Source organism: Cryptomeria japonica, chromosome 3 (genome assembly GCF_030272615.1).
Source record: "Cryptomeria japonica chromosome 3, Sugi_1.0, whole genome shotgun sequence".
Taxonomy (NCBI): domain Eukaryota; kingdom Viridiplantae; phylum Streptophyta; class Pinopsida; order Cupressales; family Cupressaceae; genus Cryptomeria; species Cryptomeria japonica.
This window is the reverse complement of record NC_081407.1, coordinates 316,192,887-316,214,271: the sequence shown is the minus strand read 5'-3', so window position 1 is coordinate 316,214,271 and position 21,385 is coordinate 316,192,887. Positions and strand designations below refer to the sequence as shown.

Below are 21,385 nucleotides of genomic sequence, written 5' to 3'. Positions count from 1 at the left end.
TTTATTTGAGGATACATACGTTGCAACTTGACAAAAAATTGTGTTTGCGTCATATCCAAAAAATGTTTTGGATGTGGATCACGGATTTTACTACCAATCCTCCTTCTTACAACATCTCTTTGATTTGGAGAGACCCTTGTGTTATTCTTCCAAAAATCTTCAATTAGGGATCTCAAGGCTTCAATAATTGCTTTATCTTTCTGTGGTAATCTACCGGAAAATGCCAATAACTCATTATTATATGGATCCTCCGCTCTTTGTCGCCTTCCCAAAGCTCTCATTAGAGTTTGTCTACTTATCTTCAATTGTTTACTTGTCTTTCTAAGGAGGCGAGCTTTCTTAGTTTGAGTGCTTACAATTGTTGATGTAGTGACACGTTGTGTGGCATTACTATCTTTTGTGCGTGAGTTAGAACCAACAGTATCATATGCATTCATCAGATTCTTCACAATAGATTTGTTGCTTGATTCAATTGATGTTCTTAGCCCAATAATCTTCATTATAGGCCTAAATTTCAGATTTCTCATTATTTCAACAAATAGTTGACATCTTCCTGTCTCATTTAAAGGCTCAAAAAATATTTTCCATATCCGGTTAGCATGTCTTTGACAAGTACGCTTCAGAATCTTGTCAACCATTGGTTTCAAAACATTAGCATCAATATCAATCAAATACTTAGGCTTTCTATGCAAAACTCTAGGAGGTGTTCTCAAACTTTGAGTTACCTCAAGATTAGGAATGTCAACAATATTAGGGATAGGTGGCATACCTTCAACCGAAGATGAAAATGATGACAGACCTTGAAATTGAGGTGTACAAGATGGTGTAGCTCCAATACTTGATGTCAGTCATGAAGTACTTGCAACGTCAAATGTCATAGAGGGAGTACATTCAATATGAGATGTTGTAGACACCAACGGTGTGCCAATAAGAGATGGTGTGCCTTCAACTTGAGATGTAGGAGATGGGGTGCCTTCAACTTGAATTGTGGTAGAAATGCTCTCAACCTCGGGATTCAATTGTCTCATTGCACAAAGCTTTTGCATCCATTGCCTTTGTGTGGCCAATTTTGTCTCTCTCTTAGATTGGATGAATATTTCATGTTCCTCTTCAATTGGCACCTCTTCAATTGGCACCTCTTCTTCTATGGTATTCAATTTCCTTTGTTCACGAAGTTGCTTCATTCCTTCTCTCTTTTTTGCATTCTTAGCTTCACGCTCTTCCAGTGTTACATTTTTTGGTTGTTTCCTCTGCGTGATGATGATTTCTACATGTACATGCACATAAAAGAGAATAAAGTGAAATTATGCATCTATGACTGTCCTAATTATGCATATGTTAAAATGGATATATGAAATTGAAATTATTTCATTTGATCTTAAAAAGGATGTATGAAATTGCAAATTTTGTTTTAAACCTCTTAACAAATAATTTTCTTATGCAACTTCCTTCAAATGCATTGTTAAATCTAATGTAAATCTAATAGGATTATAATCAATTTTGACTCACACTTTTATTCTAACATTTAAACAAAATAACACTTAATAAGTATTTGAATTCTAAAAACAAGAAAATATTACCTCAATTATTCAAATTTCATAAAAAAAACTATGTTCTTCCTCTTTGACGTTGCCAAATGAAAAAAAAGGTGGTGGAGAGCTTGTATAAAATAACCTTGCATAAAATGTCAACATCATGCAAAAAGCATTTTTTTGTCTGATCATGCGCAGAAAGAAGACAAAATGAGAGAATGTGGGCTTGGATCACGGGTCAAGGGTACCATATAACTATTTTTTAGTGCATCTCATTTGGCTAGCGCCAAATATGGTACTAGCCAAACGACTTCCATTGAAATTTTTTACCTTTGATAAATTTCTACTCTCTACCCTATAACCTTTTTTTTGTGAAGCTCATTTGGCTAGCGCCAAATAGCCATATTTGGAGCTAGCCAAATGACTTCCATTGAAATTTTTTAACCTTTGATAAATTTCTACTCTATACCCTATAGTTTGATAGCCACAACCATAAAAATTAAACCATATGACTCTTTAGGACATAATATGGTGTCTTAGGACACCATATGATCCCTTAGGTGTCGTTATGGGTTGTATAGTGTCCTAAGGGGTCATATGGTGTCCTATGACCCCTTAGGACACCGTATGACCCCTTAGGACACAATATGGTGTCATTATGGGTCGTATGGACACCCAAGGGGTCATATGGTGTCCTATGGGGTCATAGGACACCATATGACCCCTTAGGTGTCGTTATGGGTCGTATGGTGTCATAAGGGGTCATATGGTCCTATGACCCCTTAGGACACCATATGACCCCCTAGGACATAATACGGTGTCCTAGGGGGTCATATGGTGTCCTAAGGGGTCATATGGTGTCCTAAGACCATAGGACACCATATGACCCCTTAGGACACAATATGGTGTCGTTATGGGTCGTATGGTGTCCTAAGGGGTCATATGGTGTCCTATGACCCCTTAGGACACCATATAACCCCGTAGGACACAATACAGTGTCGTTATGGGTCGTATGGTGTCCTAAGGGGTCATATGGTGTCCTATGACCCCTTAGGACACCATATGACCCCGTAGGACATAATACAGTGTCGTTATGGGTCATATGGTGTCCTAAGGGGTCATATGGTGTCCTATGACCCATTAGGACACCATATGACCCCTTAGGACACATATATGGTGTCTTTATGGGTTGTATGGACACCTAAGGGGTCATATGGTGTCCTATGGGGCCATAGGACACCATATGACCCTTAGGTGTCGTTATGGGTTGTATGGTGTCGTAAGGGGTCATATCATGTCTTATGACCCCTTAGGACACCATATGACCCATTAGGATACCATACGACCCATAACGACACCGTATGGACACCTAAGGGATCATATGGTGTCCTATGGGGCCATAGGACACCATATGACCCATTAGGACACCATACGACCCATAACGACACCGTATGGACACCAAAGAGGTCATATGGTGTCCTATGGGGCCATAGGACACCATATGACCCCTTATGTGTCGTCATGGGTAGTATGGTGTCGTAAGGGGTCATTTGATGTCCTATGACCCCTTAGGACACCATATGACCCCCTAGGACACAATACGGTGTTGTTATGGGTCGTATGGTGTCGTAAGGGGTCATATGGTGTCCTATGACCCCTAGGACACAATACAGTGTCGTTATGGGTCGTATGGTGTCGTAAGGGGTCATATAGTGTCTTATGACCCCTTAGGACACCATATGACCTCGGAGGACACCATACGACCCATAAAGACACCGTTTGGACACCTAAGGGGTCATATGGTGTCCTATGGGGCCATAGGACACCATATGACCCCTTAGGTGTCCAAACGGTGTCTTTATGGGTCGTATGGTGTCCTCCGAGGTCATATGGTGTCCTAAGGGGTCATAAGACACTATATGACCCCTTACGACACCATATGACCCCTTACGACACCATACGACCCATAACGACACCATATTGTGTCCTAGGGGTCATATGGTGTCCTAGGAGTCATAAGACACCATATGACCCCTTATGACACCATACGACCCATAACGACACCGTATTGTGTCACCATATGACCCCTTATGTGTCGTTATGGGTCGTATGGTGTCGTAAGGGGTCATATGGTATCATATGACCCCTTAGGACATTATATGACCCCCTAGGACACAATACGGTGTCGTTATGGGTCATATGGTGTTGTAAGGGATCATATGGTGTCCTATGACCCCTTAGGACACCATATGACCCCTTAGGACACAATATGGTGTTGTTATGGGTTGTATGGTGTCGTGAGGGGTCATATGGTGTCCTATGACCCCTTAAGACACCATATGACCCCCAATACGGTGTTGTTATGGGTCATATTATGTTGTAAGGGGTCATATGGTGTCCTATGACCCCTTAGGACACCATATGACCCCTTAGGACACAATACGATGTTGTTATGGGTCGTATGGTGTCCTAAGGGGTCATATGGTGTCCTATGACCCCTTAGGACACCATATGACCCCTTAGGACACAATATGGTGTCGTTATGGGTCATATGGTGTCCTAAGAGGTCATATGGTGTCCTATGACCCCTTAGGACACCATATGACCCCGTAGGACACAATACAGTGTCGTTATGGGTCGTATGGTGTCCTAAGGGGTCATATGGTGTCCTATGACCCCTTAGGACATAATATGGTGTCTTTATGGGTTGTATGGACACCTAAGGGATCATATGGTGTCCTATGGGGCCATAGGACACCATATGACCCCTTAGGTGTCGTTATGGGTTTTATGGACACCTAAGGGGTCATATGGTGTCCTATGGGGCCATAGGACACCATATGACCCCTTAGGTGTCGTTATGGGTTTTATGGACACCTAAGGGGTCATATGGTGTCCTATGGGGCCATAGGAGACCATATGACCCCTTAGGTGTCGTTATGGGTCGTATGGTGTCGTAAGGGGCCATATGGTGTCCTATAACCCCTAAGACACCATATGACCCCCTAGGAAACAATACGGTGTTGTTATGGGTCGTATGGTGTCCTAAGGGGTCATATGGTGTCTTATGACCCCTTAGGACACCATATGACCCCTTAGGACACAATACGACCCATAACGACACCATATGGACACCTAAGGGGTCATATGGTGTCCTATGGGGCCATAGGACACCATATGACCCCTTATGTGTTGTTATGGGTAGTATGGTGTCGTAAGGGGTGATATGGTTTCCTATGACCCCTTAGGACACCATATGACCCCCTAGGACACAATACGGTGTCGCTATGGGTCGTATGGTGTCGTAAGGGGTCATATGGTGTCCTATGACCCCTAGGACACCATATGACCCCCTAGGACACAATACGGTGTTGTTATGGGTCGTATGGTGTCCTAAGGGGTCGTATGGTGTCTTATGACCCCTTAGGACACAATATGGTGTCATTATGGGTTGTATGGCGTCCTAAGGGGTCATATGGTGTCCTATGACCTCTTAGGACACCATATGACCCCTTAGGACACAATATGGTGTCTTTATGTGTCGTATGGACACCTAAGGGGTCATATGGTGTCCTATGAGGCCATAGGACACCATATGACCCCTTAGGTGTTGTTATGGGTCGTATGGTAACCTATGGTGTCGTTATGGGTCCTATGGTAACCTAAGAGGTCATATGGTGTCCTATGACCCCTTAGGACACCATATGACCCTTTAGGTGTCGTTAGGGGTTATTTTGTGTCCTAAGGGGTCATATGGTGTCCTATGACCCCTTAGGACCTAGAGAGAGGAGGGAGTGAGGAAAAAACTAAGGGAAAGAGATGAGAGCTAGAGAGGGGAGGGACATAGAAGAGTTTGTATCTATTCCACATTTGGTGCACGCCAAATAGGGAGAGTGCCAAATGTGTACATAGAAACCCCCATCTCACCTCTCCCTTCTTTATCTCCCTTCCCTCGTAGTTCCATCTCTCTCTATGAACTAGATCTCATATTCTCTCTATCCCCTTACCTCTTCTTGGGCTCTTCATTCTTTTAGATACATACTCTTATTTGTCCCTCCCCTTTCTAGCTCTCACAATTCCTTTATTCTACTATCCCTTGAGCTATCTCCCTCTTCATCCTTATTTGGCATGCGCCAAATGCGGAATATGGACCACATTTGGCGCGCGCCAAATGGAATATCCATTCATCACATTTGGCGCTCACCATATTTGGCGAGCACTAAATGGCCCGCTTTGGGAAACACCAAACCTATGGTTTGGATTTGCCTTGGGCATCCAACCCAAAGGTTTGGATGACCATTTCAAGCTAGAGACATGTTTTTGTCAGAACATTGAAAATTTTGACATATTTTTGGTCATGCTCTCCATCAGGTTTGCACATGTTTCAATGAAGTTAAAAAAAATACCGTGGTAATCTTGAGCTCCCTCTTAGCTATCCAAAAATGTAATTTATTTCAAATTTTGATTTCGTTAAGTCTTTCATCTATAATTTCTTTTGTTAGTGTGTCCGTTTTTTGTCAAAAACCAACATGCACTATTTTGGGTATAGAGTTTTACACGTTCATCAAATTTTTAGAAACTAGACTCCATTCTACACAATTTTAAAAAAAAAGTTCTAATTCTTGATTTGTTTTCAATGATTTTAGGGGGGAGCACGCTCAAATTTCTATTTTTCAGGATGTGTCCACTTCGAAAATTAGTAAAAAGTCATATACTCATTAAAAAATTAGCTGAAAATTCGGGCATAAACTACAAGGTGTTAGCTAATTTCTCACTGAAGCGATTTTAAAAATTCAATTTTTTTTTTAACATTTTAGGGGGGCCACAACAGACGCTATGTTATGTTTTTTGCATAAAAATAGGACCACTTTTTGTGGCCCCCCTTTTTGAAGCCCTTAATCTCCACCATTTAAAAAAAAAAATAGTAGTTTAGAAAGTAGACTCGAAGCACTCTGACTCTTGTTCTTGTTGCATCTTCAAATTTGGAGTGTAACTATCTTCAATTTGTCGTTGAAGTTCAGACTTTGCTGATTTCAGAAAAAAAGTGGCATGTTAAGACCCCCTTTTGGTACCACAACTTGGTGCACATACCCACAACAAACACATCCATAAGTGCAACATACACCTCCATGGATAGCCAAGAAAAATGAAAATAAAAATAACATGAAAATACACAAAAGAGGTATATATGCCTCAATGAAAGGCAACACAATAAGATTAAAAGACTGCTTTAAATATACAATTTACTAATATCCTATAGTTGAGCAAGACAAATTGTCTAAGGGTGGAGTTATCTTCACATCAATGCCGAGAGAGAGAGAGAGAGAGAGAGAGAGAGAGAGAGAGAGAGAGAGAGAGAGAGAGAGAGAGAGAGAGAGAGAGAGAGAGAGAGAGAGAGAGAGAGAGAGAGATTCCTCAAATCTTCGAAGTTGCTTGCCAATATGGTATTGAGAGCTTCAAGAAAATAGAAATGGCTAACCATGTCTCAAAAAATGAGACAAAATACAAGAGAGATTGTTGGAGATAGTTCTTATGAAAATAGAAGTTCAAATATCAATATAGAAAGTCTTGATTCACTTGCAACACTCAGGTTGGTTGACATGGATGTTAATTTAACAAACTATAGGAAATGTAATGCTCCAATGGTCAACTGAGATGTGAATTTTTTCTAGACACTAGCTTGTCATGTACGCATATGTGTGTAGTATAATTGTCCAAATAAAATTGGACTCAAGGGCCAAAAATTGGTTCCACTTTGTTAGACATAAGCATCTTTGATTAAATTATCATTTAATCGCACACTTGTAGATTTTGTTGAGCTAAAGGGGAGGCTTATGTGATGTGAAATTGCAAGGTGTACAATTTATGACATTACATATAGCAAGTTTTGTAAGTATTGTTATGTTGCCAAAATTGTTCTAGATCTCTTATTGGTGATACACCTATCAAGCCTAGATAGTACAAGTACTTTTCAATCATTTTGTTATTGATTAATACATTGAGTTTTTTTGGAATGTAGAATTTTTCTCCTAAAAGGTTTTCCCCCATTTAAATAATCATGTTATAGTATATTGCTTTTGTGTTTATTTCCTTGTACAGAAAAGGAAGGTTCGAAAAACTTATTTCAAAAGGAATAAGAGTTGAAGGAAATGTCTACTATATGTTCAATTTAGTTTTCATGCATACTTCCTCTCATAGATTAGTATAGACCTAGCACATATTCCACGCATATACTTTCTTTAATATTTAGAGGAAAAAATAATTGAATCGAATGTTTTTGTGTAAAACCTTAAACAACTTATTACTCAATGAGACAAGACACATACTACTATGTAGATTCAACACTTGACTATATTTTTTGTAAAGGGTGAAAAATTAGGGTTTCCCCCAAAAGATGTAGTAAAACCACTAATTTTTACTTAGGGACCTTTACATTCAACATAGGGATTGAATCCAATTGATTTATTCACAAACCAACAATGATAAGGACCGAAAATACTATTTGGATTCAAGGGATGCGAATTGTTTACCCTCTTTTATTAGTTGAATTGCTGAAATTAGGTTAAAGTGTTGAAAATGAAGGTAAAAATGTAGAAATAGTGAGCTACTATTGTCAAATTTAGGTGCCCACTTGGATATGAAGAATATAAGTAGATTTGGACCTAACCCTCAAAAAAGCTCCAAAAAGGTCAGGACTGGAGCACCTGTCAGTCTGGTCCTCCTAACTTTTTGCACACCAAAAAGGGTTGATTCATCTATGCAAATAATTCATATTTCAAAGATCACAACTCCATACATGTTTCTTGTACACTAGGGAATAGGGGTTTGCCTAAGTGAAACCCCAGTTTAAGAATTAACCTTGATTGAAATATTGCAAATACTAAAATAAATAATGGAAGGATATACCTCAGATCTGCAATGGCTGATAATGATGCTTTTAAATGAAATCACATGTGTTGTATGAAATGACATGCACATGACAAAACCCTAATCACACACAAATGCTTGCAAATGAAAGATGTAATGATGCTCCACAATTGATGAATGGAGAATGCAACCTTGGAGACCTCTAGAAATGTTTGATGATGAATACTTCAATGCTTGAATGCTTGATCACAATTTCACCCTTGTATACTTATGATGTGATGTGTTGTCCCTCAAAATGAGAGGGTAAAACCTCCTTATATACTTGATCATCAAATAATATGCCAATTTTTTAACATAGGCCGACACAGAGAGAGATTTCTCACTTATTTTTGAAGATGCAAGAGGGGGTCAAAGAAGGGCCCAATTAAGGGGGACCAAAGCATGGTGCTCTGGTCCCAACAAGGACTAGTGTGCCACGCCTTGGTCCTACCCTATTTTGGGGTTAGACTAAGGGTCCATGCAATGCATGAGATGAAAATGAAGCCATATTTGCATGATGAAGGCATACTCAAGAATTAATTAGGCATTGGGGGACACACACTAAGGTGAGGGCCCAAAATATGGACTAAATTGTAAGGGAGTACAATTTAGGATGCTACATTTAGCCCCCACTTTAGCAGGAGTATGATCTTTTGCAAATACTCATGGTAAAGTAGACAAAAGAGATATGAAGAAGAGGAGGAATGTGGAGAAAAATCACAAGGAGTATAAAACATCACTAATTTCGAGGAACCAAGCCCCCAATCTTAGGATCTTAACTCACTCAATCGTATGCAAGGGCACACAAAAAAAAAGAAGACAAAAATAAAAAGACAAACAAAGACAAAAATGAAAACAAAGGCAAAAGACACACAACAAAAGCTAAAGACCAAAAACAAGACCTCAAGTCAACTAGCCAAAGAGACATCAATATCAAAATGTCTCAACCACTAATATCATTCTTGAAAAATGTCATCTCAATAACACAAGTGATCACATAAAAGAGAAAAGCACACATCATCCATGAATTGCCAATAGCAAAGCTATGAGTTCATGAGAAGAAGGAAAGAGCAAGCACATATACGTGCTAGATGTGTTTTTCTAGGTGATCCATGAGAAGAATGATGAGAAAGGACATGGATACTTGGCCCTAGATATGTTTTTGTAGGTGATCCAGGTTGGGGAGGAGAATAGGAATAGTCTAGCCATGTTTCGCTAGTTCCATTCATCCTCATGTGTGTGTGCAAGTGATGTCTGGTTTCAAGAATGAAGCATCTCGTGTAAGACCCTTTTATCTCATTTCGATAATGAGCACCCCATACAAGACAAATGATGCATAAAATGGGAATTAAGCATGAGGATGCAACAATCCCATGTTGATAAATGAAATGAGGACTAAGCATGAGGATGCAATAATCTCAAAATAAAATGAGTATTAAGCATGAGGATGCAATAATCCCATAAATGATGGAAAAAATAGGGATGAAACATGAGTATGCAACAATCCCAAATTGATAATTGATAGTAAAAAATGCAACTAGGAGGCCACATATATGCCCCACCTTAATATGTCAACATAGTCCTATGTTAATTTCTTGAGGTAGATAGAAACAAGGACACCCACATTCAACACCAAGGAGATATCCGCTAATCAATAATGCATGCATTCCAAGCTAGAAATAAATATTCCTAAGTAGGCTTTGTTTCTTTAAGCAAGGAAGAGATAATTGTAAAAGAGATATCTTGCAACAAATGTAAAGGGATCCTTTTGAGGGATGCATGATTAACAAAGGGGGGAGAGATCTTTGCATAAAGATATCTACCTCCAAGAGTAGATGAGATCCTTAATAAAGATGACGTCTTGGAAGGAGAAGAGGACTAAGAATACACACCTTCTCCAATGTTAATGAAAAAGTAGATTCTTAGGATTTTACACTTTCAGTAAGGAGATTGTTCATAAGAGATGTGCTATTTCAAACAAAGAATAGATCCTAAACAAGGAACATTCATGCACTTGTATAAAGGACAATTCTATGCAATAAATGACATCAAATTATGAAAGATAGAACTCAACAAAAGAAAAGACAATCTTTAGAAAAAGAGAGAGAGTTGAAACATTATTCTTGCCCCCCAAGCATGGAGACAAGGACACCAAAGAGAGATCATCTATAAAAGAAACACTCTTCTAAAATAAGAAAAAGATACTCAACAGAGATGCATATTGCAATATAGAAGGGTTCATTATAAAAGATACAACTCAATAAAGAGAAGAATTTGATGAATGATTATAGACTAAATAAACCCTAAGGAAGAGGTCCAATTAAGGATATGCACTTATAAGGACATGATAAGATCTTCATTAGAGATACATGTTCCAATAAGAGGGAGGAGATCCTCAATAGGGATATACATCTCCACAATTGATAAGAGATCCTTAATAAAGGCCCTACTTCACAAAGGGAAAGTGAGAAAGGATGATTGAAAGGCTATTCTTTCCCCCCAAGCATGGAGACAAGAATAAAAATACTATTATGCTGCTACCAAAGTATGACTGCACTTGAAATTGTACCACCATGAATGACGATGAGCCCCCAATAAGCAAGCAACTAGTGTCACATAATGAGGAGCAACATAATAGGAACTTAAATATTATGTGAAAGAAAAAATATGAGTCCAACTCATTGCCATCTAGTATTTGAATGGTACTAGTTACAATAAGTTGTTGAATTTTATCTGCTAAATCATGGCATTCATTAGTGGCATGGCCAGGGATTTGATGATACTTGCAAAAAAAAGAATTATGCTGATTTTTCTTATGATTCTTTAAAGGGAGAGTAATAAAGTTGGCTTTAATAAGCTCATACAAAATACTCTCTTGTTGTGGTGAGAAGTTGTAAGAAGACATAGAAGTATTAGACAATGGAGGAGGGGATGTCAACAAAGGAGGACTTTGGAAACCTAGATCTTCTTGGGAAAAGTGTGGTGTAGATTTCTCATGACCATCAAAACTTTGTTGCATACATCCTAAACCATGCCCATTGTATCCATGCATAGAATCAAGTATATCTGTTGGAATGTCTAGAGGAGAGGGTTCATTCTTAGTGTTAAAGTCTAAAAATCCCCCATCATCATCAAGACATGTGTTGGAAGGAGAAGTGGGAATTGATTTAGAAGATGTTTGGATAAATGACACACAATGCTTCTTCAAGGCTTCCTTCTTAGATTGAGGGATATTATACCCATTGAAGGAAGGTATAAATTCTAATTTACCCCAATTATTTGTTAAGGAAACATCATTGATAGGAGATTTTTTTATTGAAGGAATCATAGTATTAAAGGGAGAAATGCATCCTACTTCACCATGAACAAAATCATAAGGATTAGTATCAACCTTGATTGTGTGAATTTCATTGCGATATATGAATTTGATTGTGTGATGAAGAGTAGAAGGGACTTCTTTCATACCATGAATCCACGGTCTACCTAGAAGAAGGTTATAATTAAGATGGTTGGGCATGACATGAATAGGAGTAGGTAAGTAACGGGTCCTACTTTGATAGGTAATATGACTATACCAAGCGACTCTCTAGGAACATCAAAGCCACAAACACAAAGAGGGTTGGGTTGAATAGAAGAATGATCCCAATTTATCTTGTCTAATAAGATAACACAATAAATGTTAAGTGCTGACCCATTATCAATTAAGGTAGCTCTTATGTTGTGTTCATAAATACAAGGAGTAATCATAAGGGGATCATCTCTATTTCTAACCTCTATAGAAGGCAATTCATCTTGTGAGAATGTGATATCATTTGGTTTATAAGAAGGATGAGGAACCACTTTATGAAAGGCTTCTTGGATCAACCTATGGTATGAAGGGGAAGTTTGAATCGTCCCAAAGGGAGATCTTTGCTAAGATATCATGGAGTTTCTCAACAAGATCCTTATCAATGTGTTTCTTAGGGTGAGAGGGGGAAGAAAGAGAAGTGAGAAGAATGTTGGGATATCTGTTTTTGACACAAGCATTACATGTTTGATGTATTTCAGAGCCATATTTTTGTCCTAATTGTCTTTCCATATCACTTCTTTCACATATATACTTTGCAACTTTTAGGATATTAGGAGGTTCCTTGGGTTTAGGATTCTCGTAACTAGAAACATGAATAGTATTGACTTGATTAATCTCTTTGTTCTCCAAGGATACATCTCTAGAAGGGAGAGCATTAAGGAAATTTCTAATAATTTCATCCTCTTGTGCCAAATTATCCTCATGGGGGAGGTACATTTTAGGATAAAAATCATTCTCTAAAGATTCATCTTTAGGAGGGAGATCTTTGAAAGAAGTGCTCATAACCTCTCCTTGCACCAATGTGCCCTCATTGGTAGAACCAAATTTGGGAGAGGGTAAATCATTGTCCATCAACACTTCTTCTCTAGGATAGATACCATGTATGGAAGGTAAAGTGACATCAAGGAAGGTGTTTATGATATCATCCTCTTGCTCTATGATATTCTTATGGGAGAGGCACATTTTAAGAGAAAGATCAACATCAATTTTTAAAAATTCATCCTTAAGAGGAAGAGAAAAACAAGGAGTGTTAATAGTCTTTTCTTGTACCAAAATATCATCATGAACAAGAAAATATTTAGGAGAGGAATTATCATGGTTCATTAGGGTGTCATTTCTAAAAGGTAAAGCTTGATAGAGAGGATACTAACCACATCAACTTCTTTTATCACAAAAGCTTCTTCATAAATAGGATTGATAGAAGTTAAAGGTTCATAAAGCGGATTGTCGTGCATGGTAATATCCTTGTGATTTTTTGGAGATTTAGAAGATGATGTAGAGGGAAGAATGAAGTCATCAAGAGTTTCATCCATCATCTCAAGGTCATCACTACTAAATGGGTTATGCATTATGTTGATTAAACTTTTGCAAAAGGATGGTTTAGAAGGCTTAGGATAAATAAAACCATCAAGAGCCTCCTCAAGTTCTTCTCTACTATATACTTCTTCAAAAGGATATTCATTATAAGCAAATGGATTGTCAAAGGCATGATAGTCTTGCAAAGAGTAATTTGACATTTTGAAAAGAAATGCCAAATATTGCAATGAAATGAACTAAATCATGCAAACACACAAAATGCATAAAATAAGATTTTTTTTTTTATATTTTATATTTTTTGTATTTTTATTTTAAACAAAATTATGAAATGAATGCTTCTAAATCTAAAAACACACTTGAAAAATTATGCAACCCACAAGTTAACTTTAGAATTATAAATTAGGGTTTTTGTGAAATTGACCTCTAATTTTTAAAAAAAAAATTATTTGTAAATTGAACTTGTAAATGAAAATTTGAATTTGAAATTTTAAAATACCTAGATCTAAAATAATTAATCCAAATTTTAGCAATCCACAAGCTAAATTTTAAATTTAAAAATTAGATTTTTTTTTGTGAAATTAACCTCTAAATTTTTAAAATTTAATTGGAAATTGAACTTGTAAATGAAAATTTGAATTTGAAATTTAAAAACTCCTAGATCTACAATAATTAATTCAAATTTTAGCAACCCACAAGCTCAATTTTAACTTTAAAAATTAAGGTTTTTTGTGAAATTAACCTCTAAATTTTTAAAATTTAATTTAGAAATTGAACTTGTAAATGAAAAATTTAAATTTGAAATTTGAAAATACCCAGATTATAAAATAATTAATCCAAATTTAAGCAACCCACAAGCTCAATTTTAAATTTAAAAATTAAGGTTTTTTTGTGAAATTAACCTCTTAATTTTTGAAATTTAATTGGAAATTGAACTTGTAAATGAAAATTTGAATTTAAAATTTGAAAACACTCAGATCTAAAATAATTAATCCAAATTTTAGCAACCCATAAGCTCAATTTTAAATTTAAAAATAAGTTTTTTTAAAAAAAAAATAACCTCTTCATTTTTGAAATTTGATTGAAAATTGAACTTGTAAATGAAAATTTGAATTTGAAATTTGAGAACACTCAAATCTAAAATAATTAATCCAAATTTTAGCAACCCACAAGTTCAATTTTAAATTTAAAAGTTAGGGTTTTTTGTGAAATTAACCTCTTAATTTTTTAAATTTAATTGGAAATTGAACTTGCAAATGAAAATTTGAATTTGAAATTTGAAAACACTCAAATATAAAATAATTAATCCAAATTTTAGCAACCCACAAGCTCAATTTTAAATTTAAAAGTTAGGGTTTTTTTTGTGAAATTAACCTCTAAATTTTTAAAATTTAATTGAAAATTGAACAAGTTGTAAATGAAAATTTGAATTTTAAATGCCTAAAGAATTTAGATTTTAGACAATAAATTAGAAATTAAGGTGCAAGATGTCGGGTTCACCAAAATGTAAAGGGTGAAAAATTAGGGTTTCCACCACAAGATGTAGTAAAACCACTAATTTTTACTTAGGGACCTTTACATTCAAAAGAGGGATTGAATCCAATATCTATTTAGTCACAAACCATCAATGATAAGACTGAAAATACTAAGTGGATTCAAGGGGATGTGAATTGTTTACCCTCTTTTGTCAATTGAATTGTTGAAATTAGGTTAAAGTGCTGAAAATGAAAGTAAAAGTGCGGAAACAGTGAGCTATAGTAATCAAATTTAGGCGTGCACATGGATCTGAGGAATACAAGCAAATTCAGACCCGATCCTTGAAAAAGCTCCAAAAATGTCGGGACTGAAGCGCTCGTCGCTCTAATCCTCCTAAATTTTCGCACACCAAAAAGAGTTGATTCATTTATGCAAATAATGCCTATTCTGAAGATCACAACTTTGTACCTATTTCTTGCACACAAAAAGAAAGGGAAATAGGTTGGGAATAGGGGTTTGCCTAAGTCAAACCCCAATTTAGGAATTAACCTTAATAGAAATATTGCAAATACTGAAATAAATAATGGAAGGATATACCTTAGATCTATACTAATTGATAATGATGCTTTGCTTCTTAAATGTAATCACATATGTTGTATGAAATGACATGCACATGACAAAACCCTAATCACACACATGCTTGCAAATGAAAGATGTAATGATGCTCCACAACTGATGAATGAAGAATGCAGCCTTGAAGACCTCTAGAAATGCTTGATGATGAATACTTCAATGCTTGAATGCTTGATCATAATTTCACCCTTTGTATGCTTATGATGTGATGTGTTGTCCCTCAAAATGAGAGGGAGAAAACCTCCTTATACACTTGCCCGTCAAATAACATGCTAATTTTCCGACACAGGCCGACACAGAGAGAGATTTCTTGCTTATTTTTGAAGATGCAAGAGGGGGTCAAAGAAGGGACCAAAGCGTGGCACCTTGGTCCCAATGAGGACCAGAGTGCCATGCCCTGTTCCTACCCTATTTTGGGGTTGGACTAAGGGGCCATGCAGTGCATGAGATGAAAATGAAGCCATATTTGCATGATGAAGGCATAATCAAGACTTAATTAGGCATTGGGTGATGCACACTAAGGTGAGGGCCCAAAATGTGGACTAAATTGTAAGGAAGTACAATTTAGGACTCTACACTTTTTATTAACACTTTCATTTTTTGTAATTTTATAATTTCGATTTCTACAAACATTTTAAAATTTTAAATATAATATATGATATAATGCGAGAAAGTAGCATAAAGAAAAGGTTTTGAAGACATAAGGAAAAAGAGGGAATGGTGATGAGAAGCACTTATTGAATGGGTAAGGAAAAAAGTAGGGTAATTTAAAGAGGGTGGATGTGAATAATAATTAAGATGTGTAAATTGGAGAGAAAAGGGAAACACCACATTAAAAAAGGGATAATATGAAAGAGAGAGGAAGAATGAGAAGTTTTTGAAGGAAACAAAGTCAAGGATACAATTCTCTTTTGCAAGGACTTTTGATGTCTCTAGGTAGATCTAGTGCTTTTTTAAAACTAAATGTTCAGTAAAACCACATTTTTCAACACACTCATGCTTGATTTCAACACCATGGTTCTTGATCTTTTTGCCAATTATGTGACTAGATTCACTAATTTAAAGAGTTCCAGAAGAGCATTCTATCTCATAAAACCCATTATTTTTGAAGGGTCTCTTTATAACCTTTTTGAGAGGGTATCAAATTCCTAACCTTTTTATGTGGTTTACAAGAATATTGAAAGCTTGCTTGTTGAATTTTTTTTTTTGAAAACCTTATTAGATATGCCTTCAACATAATGAAGGAAAGTGACTAGGGTATCCAAGGAGTTCATACTCAAGTTGACATTTGACCCATCTAAATGATCACACAATTTACATATTCTTATACCCATTCATCTTAAAGAATTTATAGCTAGAGGAGGGGTTTCAAGATCTAAATGCCCATCACCACAAACATGAAAGACTCCCATTAGTTAAGACATCTGCTTTTAATTGGATGATATGAATTTGTGTGTAGTAATTGTTTATGTGAATGGATTTTCTATACACTTGAAAATCTAGAGATCTACTACATTTGTAAGAAATTTTTTATCAATTTTTTTATATTGAATCAATGCAATTAAAAAATACAAAAAAAGAGAACGATCAAAAGAATCCTTTATAAAAAAGACATAAAAAAGACGTTAGAAATATATATATATTTTTTTTGGGTCATATGTAATTACTTAGTATTCTTAATGCTGAATTTTTTTTAATTTAAGCATGGCTGGCGACATAGTGAAACAAGAAAGGCTTAGAAAAGGCTTGAAATCTACTATCAAATAGACAAGCTAAACTTCATATTAAGGAAGAAGTTTTGGACTGGACTACAATACTAAATTACAGAGGGAGGAGCCAAACACTAGTACACCAGTATAGACGAAACCCCTACTGACAAATATTTAATGTTAAAGGTGAAGATAATTTTCTGGGATATGCTTTAACCAACTCTCCTGGTGCAGTTTTTAGCTCATTTGATCTTATGATCAGATTATGGAGTAAAATTAGTTTGCCAATGCACATCAATCGTATGAGAAGGATACAGGTCACTAGTTTGATAGAAAGCCTGAAAGAGAACTACAAAAATCAGATAGAGTTATTGAATACAAATGTCGGTAACCAGCCTACCATAGTTCCAGTTTTAATCGATACTTGGGTTTCTCAATTGCAAACCTGTGCTGCCATGAATTCACTCCGTGAAGGAAAGCAAGTCCATGCTCGCATCCTTACCGCTGGGATCGAACAAAATGTTTATTTGCAAACTAGTCTTATGAACATGTATTCGAGGTGTGGAAGCTTCTCCAGTGTACAACTCGTTTTCGATAGAATTATTCGCAAAAACAGTGTCACATGGACTGCCATGGTTACGGCCTCTGTAAGGGATGGTTTATTTGAGGAGGCTCTTATTTTATATTACGAAATGCAATGGGTTGGCGTAAAACCCGATAGTTTTATGTTTCCGTGTGTTCTCAAGGCATGTGGGGGTTTTTCGGCTCTGCAACATGGTAAAGGAGTCCATGGTTATATAATTACAAGAGGTTTTGAGAGAGACTGCTTTGTGCTCAATGCTCTCATTGATATGTATGTGAAATGCGGGGAGTTGCAGGATGCGCGCCAAATATTTGATGAAATGTCTCAAAGAGAAGTTCAGGATGCACATCAAGCGTGTGACAGGGTACCTTATAGAGAAAAGCGGGATACACACGAAATGTTTGATAAAATTCCTTGTAGTCATTTACAAGATTCAGTCCAACTGTTAACGAAGCTTCCTCAAAGAGACTTAAAGGATACACACCTAGTGTTCAATGGGATGTCTCAATGTGAATTTCAGGACAGATCATCCCAAAGAGATTTGGTCTCCTGGAACATGATGATTTCCGGTTATGCCCAAAACAGGTGCACTGAACAGGCTTTAGAGCTCTTCCTTCGGATGTTGTCGATTGGGTTGGAACCAGATTCATACACTATTGTGAGTATTCTATCGGTGTCTGCTCAAAGGGAGGCTCTTAATCAGGGCAAAGAGGTACATAATTATGCAATTAGAAGAAGACTGGATTCACATGGGACTGTCCAGGGCGCCCTTTTATCTATGTATGCTGATTGTGGTTGTATAAGTTATGCCCGTATAATTTTTGATGAAATGTCTCAAAGAGATGTAGTATTATGGAATGCAATGATTGCAGGTTATTCTCAGAACGGTCATTGTGAAGATGCCTTGAGACTTTTTCATTCCATGCTAATAGAAGGTATGGAACCCAACTCAATTACAACTGTCAGTATCCTCCCTGTTTGTACATCTCTTGGTGTTCTTCATCCAGGAAAGCAGCTCCATAGTTTTATAATCAGGAGTGGGTTATTGTCAAATGTTGTTGTGGCGAGTGCTCTTCTGGCGTTGTATTCGAAATGTTGTTGTGTGGATGACGCTTGCCATTTGTTTGACAAAATATCCCAGAGAGATGTTGTCTCGTGGAATGGGATGATTGCATGCTATACCGAGAATGGGTACCATGACAAAGCCCTGAAATTATTTCACCGAATGCAGGAGGCAGGAGTCAAACCAGACTCTGTTACTATTGCTAGTGTCGTATCAGTATGTACCCACTTAGAAAGTCTAGAACAGGGAAAGGAAATTCATAACTATTGTATAAGAAACGAAATTAACTTGGATGTTCTTGTGGGTAGTGCTCTTATTGATTTGTATGCTAAATGTGGGAGTATAGAGGTTGCACGACATGTGTTTGACAGCATCTCTCTAAGAGATGTTATTTCCTGGACTGCAATGATTGCAGGATGTGGGATGAATGGACTAGGAGAATATGCAATTTCTCTTTTCCATCAAATGCAGCAGGAAGGTATAAAGCCAGACTCTGTCAGTTTTACTGCTCTTCTAACTGCTTGCAGCCATGCTGGTCTTGTGTACGAAGGCATGCATTACTTTGAAGTTATGAGTAAGAACTATTGCATTGAACCCAACGTAGAGCAGTATAGCTGCATGGTGGACCTCCTTGGCCGAGCTGGGCGCTTGGCTCAGGCACATGACTTGGTAAAAGGGATGCCATTTGAAGCTAATGCTGATGTCTGGGGAGCATTGCTTGGTGCCTGCAGAATCCATATTGATATAGAGTTAGCAGAAGAAGTGGCAAGACACCTTTTTGAGCTTGAACCTGAAAATGTTGGAACTTATGTTCTCCTTTCAAATTTATATGCAGCAGCTGGAAGGTGGGGTGATGTAGGAAGGATGAGAAAAATAATGAAGGACAAGGGATTAAAAAAGACTCCAGGCTGCAGCTGGATCCGGCTTCAGAACAGAGTGCACAAATTTGTTGTGGGGGACATATCACATCCACAGGTGGAGAAAACTGGACAAATGTTACAGAGCTTGTAAGGGCAGATAGAAGCTGCAGGGTGTACCCCATTTACAAAATGTGTACTGCATTGCGTGGGCAATGATAGGCAAGAAATATTTACTTGATACAAACTGTGTGCTGCATCCTATGGATGATGATTAGGAAGAAAATATTGTTTGAGGTTATATTGAGAAACTTGCTATCGCTAGGGACACCTATCTGGATAACCAAGAACCTGCGTGTGTAAAATGATATACTCTAGATGATGACTAGGAAGAATTCTTTGAGGGCATATTTAGAAACATGCCCTTAATAGGGACATGTATCTGTATAATCAAGAATCTCTGTTTCTACAGTGACTGCAACGTAGCCACCAAGTTTACTCCAAGATTGTAAGATGAGAAACTATATTGAGAAATGCTTCTTATTTCCACCATTTTAATGATTGCCATTTTCTGTCGGGACTATTGGTGATGCCCACAGCAAAATTAACGAACTAAAACATTTATATACAAGGCAATCGTTTCCGTAGTGGCTACATAATATGTAGCGCTTATGCCTGGCGCAAATGAGTATTCGATATCTCCAAAGATGAAAGTTCTTGTGTTCAACAAATATTCTGTATTTTAGGCACAACAATTATATGAAAAAATGAATTCAAGAAATGTGGTGTCATGCATTGTAACTGCTGCTGGATCTTTAGAGAAGCGTCTTGATGACAGAACCTTGAAATTTTTTCTGAAAAACAAATATGTTTTGAAGATGCAAAGGCAAACTAAGCAACCTGTTCCAGCGTACTCCAGTGTAAGCAGTAAGTTGTACTCTGCTACAGAGTATGGAGATCCCTCAAAAAACATTTGAAAGTAACTTTTTGTATGCGCTATACTTGTGGCTTCTCTGATAGTAATGTATGGAAGGTGGGGTTGCATAGCACAGGTACACAAATTGTTGGACATAATAACTTATTTCAAATGCGCCTCTATGCTGAAGTTTTGTTGGATCTACACAAAAGGGCTTATAAAATCAATTTGGTGATTTTTAAGTATGTGATTTGGTATTTGTAAAGCCAAAACTCAAGAAGCTTTGCGGCATCCTCCCAAGGTGTACCATACCTTAAGTTATGGACACTGGAACGGAGGTATATCAAACACTTGAAAGCAGATGTTTGTGAGAAGTTATTGTTGTTATGCCTTATCGACCCCTCTCCTTGTCAATATGCGACTCATTGTTTATAACCAATTTGAGAAATCCTAAATAGATCCCTTATGTGATTTGGTATTTGTAAAGCCAAAACTCAAGAAGCTTTGCAGCATCCTCCCAATGTGTACCATACCTTAAGTTATGGATACTGGAACGGAGGTATATCAAACACTTGAAAGCAGATGTTTGTGAGATGTTATTGTTGTCATTTTATGCCTTATTGACCCCTGTCCTTGTCAATATGTGACTCATTGTTTATAACCGATTTGAGAAACCCTAAATAGATCCCTTAAGTATCAAAAATGTAAACATCCATAAAAATTTACGTCTGGGTCGTTTTTGTGTTTTCCTTTGTGTTAAGTGTTTTTGTCAGCCTTCGGACTTTTGGCGTTTCCCATACTTTCATACATTCCCTATCAATCTTGACA

At 37.1% G+C, this 21,385-nt stretch overlaps 1 protein-coding gene across 1 annotated transcript; it reads left to right on the top strand.

Moving 5' to 3' along the window:
• The first annotated feature begins 17,129 nt into the window (after positions 1-17,129).
• LOC131036020 (pentatricopeptide repeat-containing protein At4g21300) lies at positions 17,130-20,446 on the top strand. Its single transcript, XM_057967815.2, has one exon. It carries the CDS (start codon positions 17,393-17,395, stop codon positions 19,793-19,795), a length of 2,403 nt encoding a protein of 800 aa, XP_057823798.2. The 5' UTR covers positions 17,130-17,392; the 3' UTR covers positions 19,796-20,446.
• The last annotated feature ends 939 nt before the right edge of the window (positions 20,447-21,385 follow it).